Consider the following 12,382-nt stretch of genomic DNA (forward strand, 5'->3'; position numbering starts at 1 on the left):
AGTCTTTTGATCCAACAAATTCAACATTAAACTAACTTCAGATAAAAGCTGAATAATATGCATCCTTTATAATTACCTGTTTTAGAAGCAGAATATATATTCTCTATTGGGAAGACTCCGCCCAGGCCAAACAGCAGTACTTTGGTCAGTCCTGGCACTAATTGAGTGCTAGTTATCAGTACATTAACACAATTTTCCCTGAAACATATTTAAAAATGATTAAAACTCCATTATTAATTATACTCTAAAGCTAATTTAATACTAAAACTTACCTAGAATTTATAACATTTAAACATTTATTAGCATTCGTCAGCCAATTGTCGGTAGCTGCTTCTATTTCTGCCCTCAATTGTAACCACTCGTCTCTCCGAGCCGGTCCTAATAATCCTCCAACACTGAAACACCGATATTGATATTGTAATTACAAATTCATTATCATTAAGAATAAGATATGATGAAAAATTTTACCTGTTCCTATAGTTGTTATATGTATCTTTGATTTTTCTGTATCGGAAGGCTAATTTACGCATCCAGTCAACGCCGCCCCTGATCGTCTGATTGCATATTCCGCTCTGACTGCCTGGAGGACCCAAGCCTTGAGCCGCTCCCAAAACTTGCACCGGATTCAGTCCTTGGACTAGCGCGGGCGGAACGGCCGAGTTGTTTGAGTGAAAGCCGTCATTTTGAAAGTTGTAGTTGTTGAGATCTTGGCCATTGTCATCGGCCGAAACAGCGTCTATGTGCTCTTGATCACAGTCCTGAAAGAGAGGAACGATGCATTCATGAAAAAGTAAATATTAAACAATGAAGCTGAAATTGAAGTGGCTATGGCAAACTGCTTTTCGTAACAAAAAATAAATTAAAAGCACTTTTCAATGGAAGTCTGTTGTAATTCTGAGAAGCCCCTTCCTTCCGCCAGATTTCCGATAACGAATTTGAGTTTTGTTCTGAATATAAAAAGCTAAATTGTGTCTCCTTATATATTATATTATAGAGCCCGAAAACTTATATAGAATTAGTAATTGCAATACCGGTATTGGGGCAAAAATTAAAAATATTTATTTTTTGAAATCTGTACATCTTATTTGTTGATAACAATATTTACACGGCTTAGAAGAACTATAGGAATGATGATGCCCATATTGCTGAAAGGCAAAAGCGTAGAATAAAATGATGCTCATTGTAGGGGATTAAACTAAGAAGTTCTATTGGGGTAGGATACCAAAGTAGAATAATATTATCCTTTTTAGTCCATGAGGGCTGAAATATGGATACATCATACATATGCAAAAAACCTCACCGGCCGATATATCGATGCAAAATTTAATTGAACGTGTTTGATATTTTTGTATATGGGTGACGTTTCAACATAAAAGGAATATATTTGCTTTATCTCAGACAAATCTAACAGCACCTAGTAGTTCCCAGTTATTCTGTTATGTAACAGAGAAATGACTGCGCCCTTTTTTATGATAGGGATGGCTGGCGAACCAGTAAATATATATTTCTACTAGCAAAAATATGGTTGAACTGATAGGCGTTATTATGTTGCTCTAAAATGTCTATGAAACTCAATTTGACAGTTGCATATCGTAAATTTGTTGTAAAAACTAAAAACTAACCTACACGATTTTTTTTGTTTTATTTACGTAATTCCGCGTAAGTAAGAAATAACTCTTTCTGTGGTTACAATTTGATACATTAAAATTATAAATATAATACGTATACATTTAGAAACATATAATAAGTACATTAAAATATTTATTATTAAATTTTAAAATAGTAAATACGAAAAATTAAATAGTAAATACAATGATATAATATTAATGTATTATATATTAACTTAGTTTTAATTGATTAAAGTTGCATGAATTAATTAAAAATATATTTTTTAATTTCTTTGAAATTATTTCTAGTTTATTTTGGTAAATTATTAAAGGTTTTAAATGCAATTTATATTTATAAAAAATTGTACCAAACTTTACAGAAAATGCTTGAGGGATGTGTAAATCATTGGCAGATCTAATTTCATAATTATGTAGCTGTTTTCTGAATTTAAATTTAGTATTTCGATTTTCTATCTAGCATTTTTTTTGGTTACCATTATTAGATCATATTTTGGTAGAATAATTATTAACCAAATCCAACTTGACATAATAAAAGTTCTAAAACTAATTTTAGTTAGGTCAAATCCTAAGTACAAATTATGTCAACTCAACTCTCAGGGATAAATAAGTAAAAGTACAGATAAACGTCGCGTCTCCCATATCGCTCCATAGTTTGTCTGCACTTGGAAAAATATGTAAATTAAAAATTTGATAGCTATCCTTATCGATATTACTATGACCTTCTGATGTAAGAGTATATTAAACCGATATTTGGTCAATAGGAGAGCGCAAAAACAATTATTACTTCTCAGAAGTAAAAAATTCACGTCAAAAGCAATAAAATCGTGTCGGCGCCGTCACATTAAGAACACTTGGTAACAAGCGGTCCCACTGCGACGGCACGATTTTTTTGCTTTTGACGTGGATTTTTGATTTCTGAGAAGTGATAATTGTTTTTTGCGCTCTCCTATTGTCACATTGATTTTAAATATGGATACTGAATCATAATATCACAATAAACGGGAGTGATAAATAAGGATAAGAAGAGTAAAAATATAAGTAAGGGGAAAAAATATTGATGGATATAGCAGTGTGGATTAAGAATGTTCTGGGCAAGTATTATATATATAATAGTACTAAAAGTAGTACTAAATCAGAGTGGAGGGAGACAAATTATTAATTTTCATGGGATAGAATATGTATCTAAATTTATAAAGTGGGTGCCACACTTTCAATTGACATAAAGGCTGTATAGATTTTTATGTGATTAGTGATTTTAAATATGGATACTGAATCGACTGATAGAACTCACGTGGGTATGCGTTTACGTGCAATCCTCACGTACAACTGAATTGAAATCGATCCAAAAAGGAAAAACTGTTAAGCGTTTTATTTGACAGCTGGTTTTGACATTATACAATTTTTAAATTAAAATTTAATCAAGTAAAATAATACGATACCAAGAGAAGACAGGGCGACATTCGATACTCGAAAATTCCAATTACAAACAAGGTTTTTAACGCGAGTAATACTTATCAATAAAATATTGTCGAGAAAAACACTTTCTAATCGCACTGTGTTAAAAAGGCGAATATCAAATGATTCAAAAGCAAATATGTACAGCATATAAATAATTTTAAAGTGAAATATAACTTTCGTTTATGATTTATAATTTAAAAATGGCATTAAATTTTGTTTTGTAGTGCTGAATAAATTTTATATTCATTATAATATTATTAACAATAATAAATAAACATTGAATATTTTATAGTGCCATAAAAAATAATAATTTATAAAGATTTTATAAATACATGTAGAAAATGCTAATTTTGTATTCATAATTAATTAATATAATTCATAACAAACGGTTCGATATTTTTGATCGATTTATTGCTTTTGACGTGAATTTTTGACTTCTGAGAAATGATAATTGTTTTTTGCGCTCTCCTATTGGTCAAAATTCAGTTTAGATGAAATATTAAAAAACAGACCACTGACTTGCCAACTTTTGCCCCACGTGGAAAAAGCTGATTTTTCAGTCAATTAATTTAAATAATAGTAATAATGTCAATACTATCGGTATTGACTGTTCTCTCGAAAATACCAGTATTATTGCATTACCTATATAGAATAGATAGATTATATATAATACATACATACCTCAATATCATTGAAGAAAAAGTGCGTATCTGCCAGACTGAATATCATCTCTTCCATTCTATAACCTAATTGTCTAACATGTTCTACGTCCTGAAGAAAAAATTCCAATATCAATACAAATCAATTCTAATTAATAAGATTCAAAAGTAAATCTCAAGTTATTCACTTTATTAAATTTGACGGCATAATCTCCGGTGAGAAGAGTGTGGAAGATTATAATCGTTTCGTCTAGATCCCATATAAACACACGATCAGTGGCTGGCTCCGGTAGAGGCTGTGAAGGCGAAGCCGCCGTCTGTCTCCGACCTCTTCCTCTCGGCTGCTTTGTACTACCGTCTCTGTAAAGTAACACATTATTATTAAAATGTGTTTTATTTAATTATATAATTAGTTATGATTGAATTAATACTCACACTGATACGCTACACTTTCTGCTAGATTCGCTCTTAACTGGCGACAATGGACTAGTTTCGGTTAATGGAAGCACTGAAGAAGGCGATTCGGGCAGAGCTGTCGATAGATGATAAGCGGCGCTACCGCCGCTGCTCGGCGGACTCACTGCATAAGCAGCGCTGCCATAATACGAACCGTAGGCACTACTCGACATGCCTCCGGACACTCCGGCATCGCCGTATCCTCCGGTTCCATATCCACAATAATCCTGTTCAAAGTAATTTTATAGTAAATGCTTGATTATGTAATCGAAAATATTATTAACATACTTGTTGGGCAGTTGAAAAGCTTTGAGCTGTCGATACGAAGGGATTGCTGTATGGATTTCCGTAAGGTGTTCCATATGCTGATTGCACTCCGCCTAAAGATCCACCGGCTGCTCCTCCGGTAGTTGTCATACTTCCATAGGGACTCAAATAAGAAGGTGTGCCTTTGCAAGAAGATCTGTATAGATATATTTAGAATGGTCAAGTTCTAGATCGATTGAATTGATTTAGTTTAAAATCTAACCTTGGCGTTGGCGGTGAGGTTGGATAGGCAGAGTACGGTGATTGTCCATAGAAAGAAGCTGCTGAGTTGACATGGTAGGCAGCTGCCGAACCGGCAGAGTATTGCTGCATACTGGAAAAGTTAAAAAATTAATAAACACATATTATGAGCATCCGCTGTTTATTTTGAAGTAATTTTAGTGTTCAACTATTGTGCAGATCGCTTTTTGTTGTTAGTAAGGATACCTTACAATACGATCGAGAAGTGGATCGTTTTAGTTGCGTAAGAGAAGCGCCGAACAAACAGACGTTAATTCAACATTTTTTATTACATCCAACTTGTGCAATCTTTTTAAAATATTCTAAACCTAAATAAATATGTAGTATATATGTTACAGTCCAAATGTACAGTACTTTTAGTTCTATTATAGACAAAATAAATAATTGATAAACAAACTAGTTTATTCAAGTACTACGTCAAGGAAGACTCTTAGTTTTATAGTTAAAAAACGATCATATATTGTTTATCGATAAGTTTTTTTTATGAGGTACGTATCTTTTTCATCTACATAACCTCGAAATTAAATTTTAAAAGAATAAATAAGAAATAGAAACATCTTAAAGGAAGACAAAAGTAGCAATTATATAATTATGATATACAGTAGACCCCCCAATAACACAGTAAATTGAGGACGTGCTATTTGGGAGCGTGTAGTTGGAGGACTAGAAAATACTCATACATTTTTTGCAATATGTTCGTACAAATCAGGCGCGTATGGTAAGATATCCTCCCTTTGGCTCTCTCACACATAAAGTAACGGGCATCCGAATAGCACGCCCCCAATTTACAGTGTTATTAGGGATGAATTATTTATTGACATAATTTTATTTTATTAAAGTTGAATGAATTCTTTAAAAAAATATTTTTTAATTTTTTTGCAATTATCCAGAGTTGATTATGGTAAATCATTAAAGGTTTTAAATGCTTAAAGAAGTTGTATTAAACTTAAAAGAAAATGTTTGAGGGATGTGTAAGTCATCGGCAGATGTAATTTCATAATTATGTAGCTGTTTTATGAGTTTAAATTTAGTATTTATAATCGATATTCTCTCTAGAAATATTTAGGTTACCATTATTATTTTATATTTTGGTAGAATAGTTATAGGCAAAATTTTAGTTTTTATATAATATGTACGTCGAAGAGTCAGAGAAGAATATCTAAATGATTGCGTAGTACCCAAAGTCAAATATTGTGGCGGAAGCATTATGGTTTGGAGTTGCATGGCAGCAGCAGGGGTAGGAAATTTGTACACTCGGGAGGTTAGTATGAATAGTGATATTTATATTTTAATGTTAGAATCCAGTTTAATGGATTCATACCGAAAAATATTTCCAAGCACAGACCACGCTATCATCCGATTCCAGCAAGAAACGCTCCATGCCATACTTCGCTAAAAATCAGGGGTTAGTTTGCTCCAAAAGGTTTGACGCTTTTAAGATAGTCACCAGATTTAAATCCTATAGAGAATTTATGGGAAATATTAAAAGAAATGGCTGCCCAACACAATTGCAAACCCAAAATTATGCTGCGAGAAAAATTATCTCTATCCACCCGCAAGTCATTAGTTGACAGTATGGTAAAAAATGTTGCATCTGTAACTAAAGCTAAGGGTGGGCCTACTAAATATTCAAAATAAGCACTTGAAACAACTTTAGTCAGTTTTTTATTTATAACTCATTTATTGGGGTGCCCTATAAGTATGGCCAAGCCTGTATTTCACTGGAATAATTCGGCAAGTGGTGCTCTGGGCCATAAATAAAAATTTAGAAGACATCCAGAAGCGGTCGATTAAAGACAATGATTTTTTAAATTTATTGTTCCAAAAAAAAAGATCTGACAAAAATATATTTTCCGACAATAAATGAATGAAAATATGGAACACAATGGGACATACATGTTTTTGTACACAGTCATCTTATTGATTTTTATTAGTACTCGTATATAACACAATCAAGAATCAGCGTATTTTTAGAAGTACCTGAATGTAAGGAAGATTATAAGGCATTACATGTATACTTTTGTAGGTGTTTGTACAGCAAATCAAGTAGTTAGATTAAATTTACCTGTTATAGTAATGGTAAGCGTTGGATGGAGTGTCAAACGCGGTCAGGGCGTCTCCCCCCGCACAGTAAAGGGGCGCAGCGCCCCCCACGCCGACTCCTGGGGGTCCCTCTCCCTCGCCCAGTCCCGGGCTCCGCACCTCGCTTTTCACTCCGCCCCCAGAAGTATCATTCATCAACCAAGCCACAGCTGTAGAGGCTGCGACCGAAGAGCAGAGGCCTTCGCCTCCGATGAGAGGTCCGGGAGAACCTCCGCATCCACTCGACTGGTCTATGGACAGTAGATTAGTGGAAGGATTCAGGCATAAGGGTTGGCAGTCCGAAGAAGATAGGTACGCGGACAGGGAGCAGTGGTTCAGAGGAGACGAAGTAATGTTTGGCGACGAGGGTAGAGACGTGGCATTGGGGTTGCAGGAGAAATGGTTGTTTCCGTTGGACGTGGGTACTAAGGAGCAGTTGGAAGACGATAGAGATGTGTCTATGGATGGCGAGGATATCACGCAAGAAGACGAGGACGACGAACCGTTGTAATAAAACGGAGGGAGCAGTGAGTTTGAGATTGTCGTGGGCGTCGAGAGGAGAGCTGGATGCAGAGACTGGTCTGGAAGCAAGCAGGCGGGCGAACCGCAAGTAGATTCAGATTGACTGTCGCTGGGACTTGGATTCTCGATGGATAGTCTGTAAAAATAAAGAGAAATACATTAGTCATTTGAAAACGTGTGTTAAAAACCATTAACTCATAATGCTCTATCATATTCAAAAATACTCTTTCTGTTCTAAAATTATTGATTTTTGTCATATTGACATTGGCTACGCGAGGTTTTCCTCAGTCAGACATTTAATGAAATACCCATGTTCTGATAATTAGCACACGTGAACTGGTGTAAGCGACACGTTGAGCTTTTGTGCTAATTTCTGTATCGTTAATCTTGGACCTGCTTTAGTGGCAGCCCTAATATCCTCACTAACAACCCCCAAGGACTACGACTATCCAACAACCTGATATTTTATTTGGTTTCGGTCGTTTGATGTTGCGTATCGTCTTTGTTAAGTGAATATTTAAGAGTTCCATAGCTAATGATAAAAATAACGTTGGGAATTTAAGATTGAGATTAATAAAATTGCGCTGACTTAAAAATATCCAGATATATAATAATAAGTTGTGCAATTTTCATGACCCCAGTGCGCACCGTACGAGAGTTTTTGTTGTTTCAAAAATCTTTATAATACATATATAATTTATTTGGTAAATAAGCTAAAATTTAATTTTTTTTAATTTCTCTAGCTCACGACTGACTCACTTCAACTATGCATGGGTGCAAGATGATGTACATTTGTCAGCTGTTAACCCTTTCGTTGAACAAACGAAAGGGAGATCTTATAATAAAAAATAAATTTATTACAAACAATTTACATTTGAAATAATAAAAAAAATATTCTTATAGAAAGGACATGCGGTCAACGTTAGCGATGCACTTCGATGAGTTCAAAGAAAAAAATAATCTAAGTTTAGAATCTCAAAGTACACATTATTTCACTGACTGTAATAAATTATTGATTATCTACGATTACAGCGAATATAATTGTACTTTATTTTTCCACTTAAGAATACATTTTTTAATATTTAAAACATGAGTTATGATGATATTCATCATCGTTATGCGTGTGAATTTTTAATCGATATTATTATAATAACGTCTAGAATTTGATTATTTAGGATTCGGGTAGTAAAGATATGCTGTAGATACAAATAATTGGCAGTGGAGTCGTAAAACGCGAGTCCGAATACGAAATTATGGGAACCCATTCGGTTTTGGCGGCAGTAATTGGCTAAATTGTTAAATTATGGAAAATGTCCGGAGACAAAGGCGAAACAAAAGGGGGCACGTAATAAAAACGTTATAACTTTCAGAGAGAGCAATAAAAATAAATCTTTACGGGAATCCGTGCTAGACCGGTTCTGCTCGCTCTTGGCCAGCTGGAGGCACAGGGTGGCCAGGAAGTCGCTGCATATTTTGACGCAGGTGACAAATTTATACGGCATTATTGTGTTCGAATAAAGTACTGATAAACAAACATAAATTTAGAAAACAATAGCTTATCATAAGACATAGATCAAACTCGTAGATCCCAAATGTAATGTCCATGTTTCGTAGAAGTGGGAGCGAATAGAATGCTTGGATATTGACATAATTTCGTGTAAGTTAAAATATTGGATATATTTTGAGCCCTTTTATAAACCAGAGATTTTTATAAAGTTTTCACACTAGCAGTTGATTACGCGTATCTGTAATCTAGCTTGATATAGTTCTTATATTCTTATGCCAAGAGGGGAACAAATTCCCGGGACCCGTTATTGAAGGGCCCGACTTTGGAAAAATCATAACAAGCATATATTTATAAAAAAATAAAAATCGACCTCAAATAGTGAATCTGAACTAAACTACAGCTGTTTTAGATGTATGTACTGATGTATTTTATACATACAAGAAATAAAAGAAGCGGAACATTGCCTTCAAAAGCACCCACTTTCTAGTTAGTATTTTAACAATAAACATTATTATTCAAAGGGACAGATTGTAGTTTTTTGGGGCGGCTCGGTTTGTGTTAAAAATTGTTTGCAAATTATTGTTGACTTTATTGCTTTTTGAACGTTTAAGAAATATTAGAAACGAGAAGACATATTCAACGAATGTAAATTAGTAGCAGTACATTTAGGTATTCGACCTGAATTTTCAGATCGAATACCTAAGGAAGAAGCAAAGAAATAACGAAAAATCAACAACAGCACCAGCTGAATTACATAAATTTAATGTTTTTATGGATTGTTTTATCAGTAATTTGACAACTAGATTTAATGCAGCAAAATAAATAAATAAATAAAACAAAGTTTCATATGGTTATTCCTAAAAGAAAATCAGTCTTGAATCTATTCCAAAATTATTTTTTTAAATATGTCTTTAAAAAAAATCATATCAGAATACATTTTCACCAGTAGATATATATTTTACCAGTGAAAATATAAATTATCTGGCAGGTGCTTGCAAAATTTTACGATTTAAACTTTTCTATATGTAATATATATTTATATATATATTTACATAATTATCATTATTTATTTACATTTGATGTATAAATGTTACAGTGAATGTGTATTTTTTGGTAAAGTTATATTTTCACCAGTAAAGTCACTAGTAGATATATATTTCTTCTAGCGAAAATATAATTTAACCGATAGGCGCTTATACGCTGCTCTAAAATGTCAATGAAACTCAATTTGACAGTTGCGAAACGTCCATTTGCTGTTCAAACCCAAACCTAACGTCAAGTCCAAAATACAAACTAAGTCAACTCATCTCTCAGGAGAAAATAAGCGGAAGAATAAGTATAGACAGACATCGCATCTCACATATTGCTCCATAATTTGTTTGAATTTCAATATTACACTATGTTTTAAAAATATGATAGCTATCCTTACCGATATAACTATGGACTTCTAATAAAAGAGGGCAGACCAAAATATATTCAAACCGAATCTTGGTCAATAGGAGAGCGCAAAAAACAATTATCACTTCTCAGAAGTCAAAAATCCACGTCAAAAGCAAAAAAATCATGCCGTCGCAGTGGGCGCCGACACGATTTTATTGCTTTTGACGTGGATTTTTGACTTCTGAGAAGTGATAATTGTTTTTTTGCGCTCTCCATTGTCACATTGATTTTAAATATGGATACTGAATCATAATATAACAATAAACGGGAGTGATAAATAAGGATAAGAAGAGTAAAAATATAAGTAAGGGGAAAAAAATATTGATGGATACAGCAGTGTGGATTAAGAATGTTCTGGGCAAGTATATAGTACTAAAAGTAGTACTAAATCAGAGTGGAGAGAGACAAATTATTAATTTTCATGGGATAGAATATGTATCTAAACTTATAAAGTGGGTGCCACACTTTCAATTGACATAAAGGCTGTATACATTTTTATGTGATTAGTGATTTTAAATATGGATACTGAATCGACTGATAGAACTCACGTGGGTATGCGTTTACGTGCAATCCTCACGTACCACTGAATTGAAATCGATCCAAAAAGGAAAAAGTGTTAAGCGTTTTATTTGACAGCTGGTTTTGACATTATACAATTTTTACTTAAAATTTAATCAAGTAAAATAATACGATACCAAGTGAAGACAGGGTGACATTCGATACTCGAAAATTCCAATTACAAACAAGGTTTTTAACGCAAGTAATACTTATCAATAAAATGTTGTCGAGAAAAACACTTTCTAATCGCACTGTGTTAAAAAGGCGAATATCAAATATGATTCAAAAGCAAATATGTACAGCATATAAATAATTTTAAAGTGAAATATAACTTTCGTTTATGATTTATAATTTAAAAATGTCATTAAATTTTGTTTTGTAGTGCTGAATAAATTTTATATTCATTATAATATTATTAACAATAATAAATAAACATTGAATATTTTATAGTGCCATAAAAAAATAATAATTTATGAATAAATTGTAAATACATGTAGTAAATGCTAATTTAGTATTCATAATTAATTAATATAATTCATAACAAACGGTTCGATGGAAATTTATGGTGATTGAGACACGATTTCAAAATCATTAATTTTTCTTTCCATGTTTCACGGCTTGATTAAAACATACAATTTATTTATTTATTTTAAATCTTCATTGCAACGTGACTGACATTAGCATAATGATTTACAACCGAGTCAACACAATCAACAACTACTAAATAAGTAGTGAGACACGATACTGAAATTAAAGTCTGTGATTCAGTGACAGGTTTTATAAATGATAATCAACTATTACAGCTTACAATAAATATATGTTACTATGCATGACTCATTTTTATTTAAATAATTCATCCGTGAGATTAGGAAAATCTAAAAAAAACTAATCTATTATGATCAGTTAGAATTATAATTATTTAATAATCATATAATCTGATCTCTCAGGCATGATATAAATTAAAAAATATTATGATCTATATAAGATTCGAACCTAGGTCTTTCTGGCATTAGTCTATCGTTCTATATGCACATAAATAATCATCCCAATTAAACAGGCAGCTGCTTTTTAACCCTTTGCGCGCCTCCACACAAGAGGCGAACATAAAACGCCGCATTAAAATGATTACAAAATTCGTCGTGGGTAGCAAGACATTTTTCAAAATAAAAATTTATCCATTCGATTCGTAATAAATTACAATAATTATAGTGGGCATATTCGGACATTTCTTATCTCGATCCATCTCTGTGCGTATTTATCAGTCGATTTCCTATACGAATCTCTCGATCGAGAGTGTCGATGGCCATTTGTCAGCGGTGACAAAACGGTGGGGCGGGAGAACCCCCGTCGCGCGACACGGTTTCCACCGCTGAGCGGTAAAGTATGAAGACCACCCCAAAAGGGCATACTTCAACGTCCGCAATAAATTATGAAAATAATATTATCATACACACACACATACAATTTCGAATAATTGATTCGACCATGAGATAAAATCGGGTGCA

General features: G+C 33.2%; 1 protein-coding gene across 2 annotated transcripts in view; it reads right to left on the reverse strand.

Moving 5' to 3' along the window:
* The window catches only part of eya (eya transcriptional coactivator and phosphatase 2), a 49,286-nt gene that overhangs the window by 1,266 nt on the left and 35,638 nt on the right, over positions 1–12,382 (reverse strand). For both annotated transcript variants that reach the window (XM_088193163.1, XM_088193164.1), the window contains 9 exons: positions 6,834–7,508; positions 4,731–4,841; positions 4,490–4,664; positions 4,181–4,428; positions 3,934–4,105; positions 3,768–3,857; positions 469–758; positions 273–395; positions 77–198 (listed from right to left, as the gene is read on the reverse strand). In XM_088193163.1, the coding sequence (XP_088049289.1) occupies positions 77–198; positions 273–395; positions 469–758; positions 3,768–3,857; positions 3,934–4,105; positions 4,181–4,428; positions 4,490–4,664; positions 4,731–4,841; positions 6,834–7,508 (2,006 nt within the window). The remainder of the gene's footprint in view (positions 1–76; positions 199–272; positions 396–468; positions 759–3,767; positions 3,858–3,933; positions 4,106–4,180; positions 4,429–4,489; positions 4,665–4,730; positions 4,842–6,833; positions 7,509–12,382) is intronic.

Source organism: Plectrocnemia conspersa, unplaced genomic scaffold (genome assembly GCF_051122295.1).
Source record: "Plectrocnemia conspersa isolate PC_06_02 unplaced genomic scaffold, ASM5112229v1 ptg000009l, whole genome shotgun sequence".
Classification (NCBI taxonomy): domain Eukaryota; kingdom Metazoa; phylum Arthropoda; class Insecta; order Trichoptera; family Polycentropodidae; genus Plectrocnemia; species Plectrocnemia conspersa.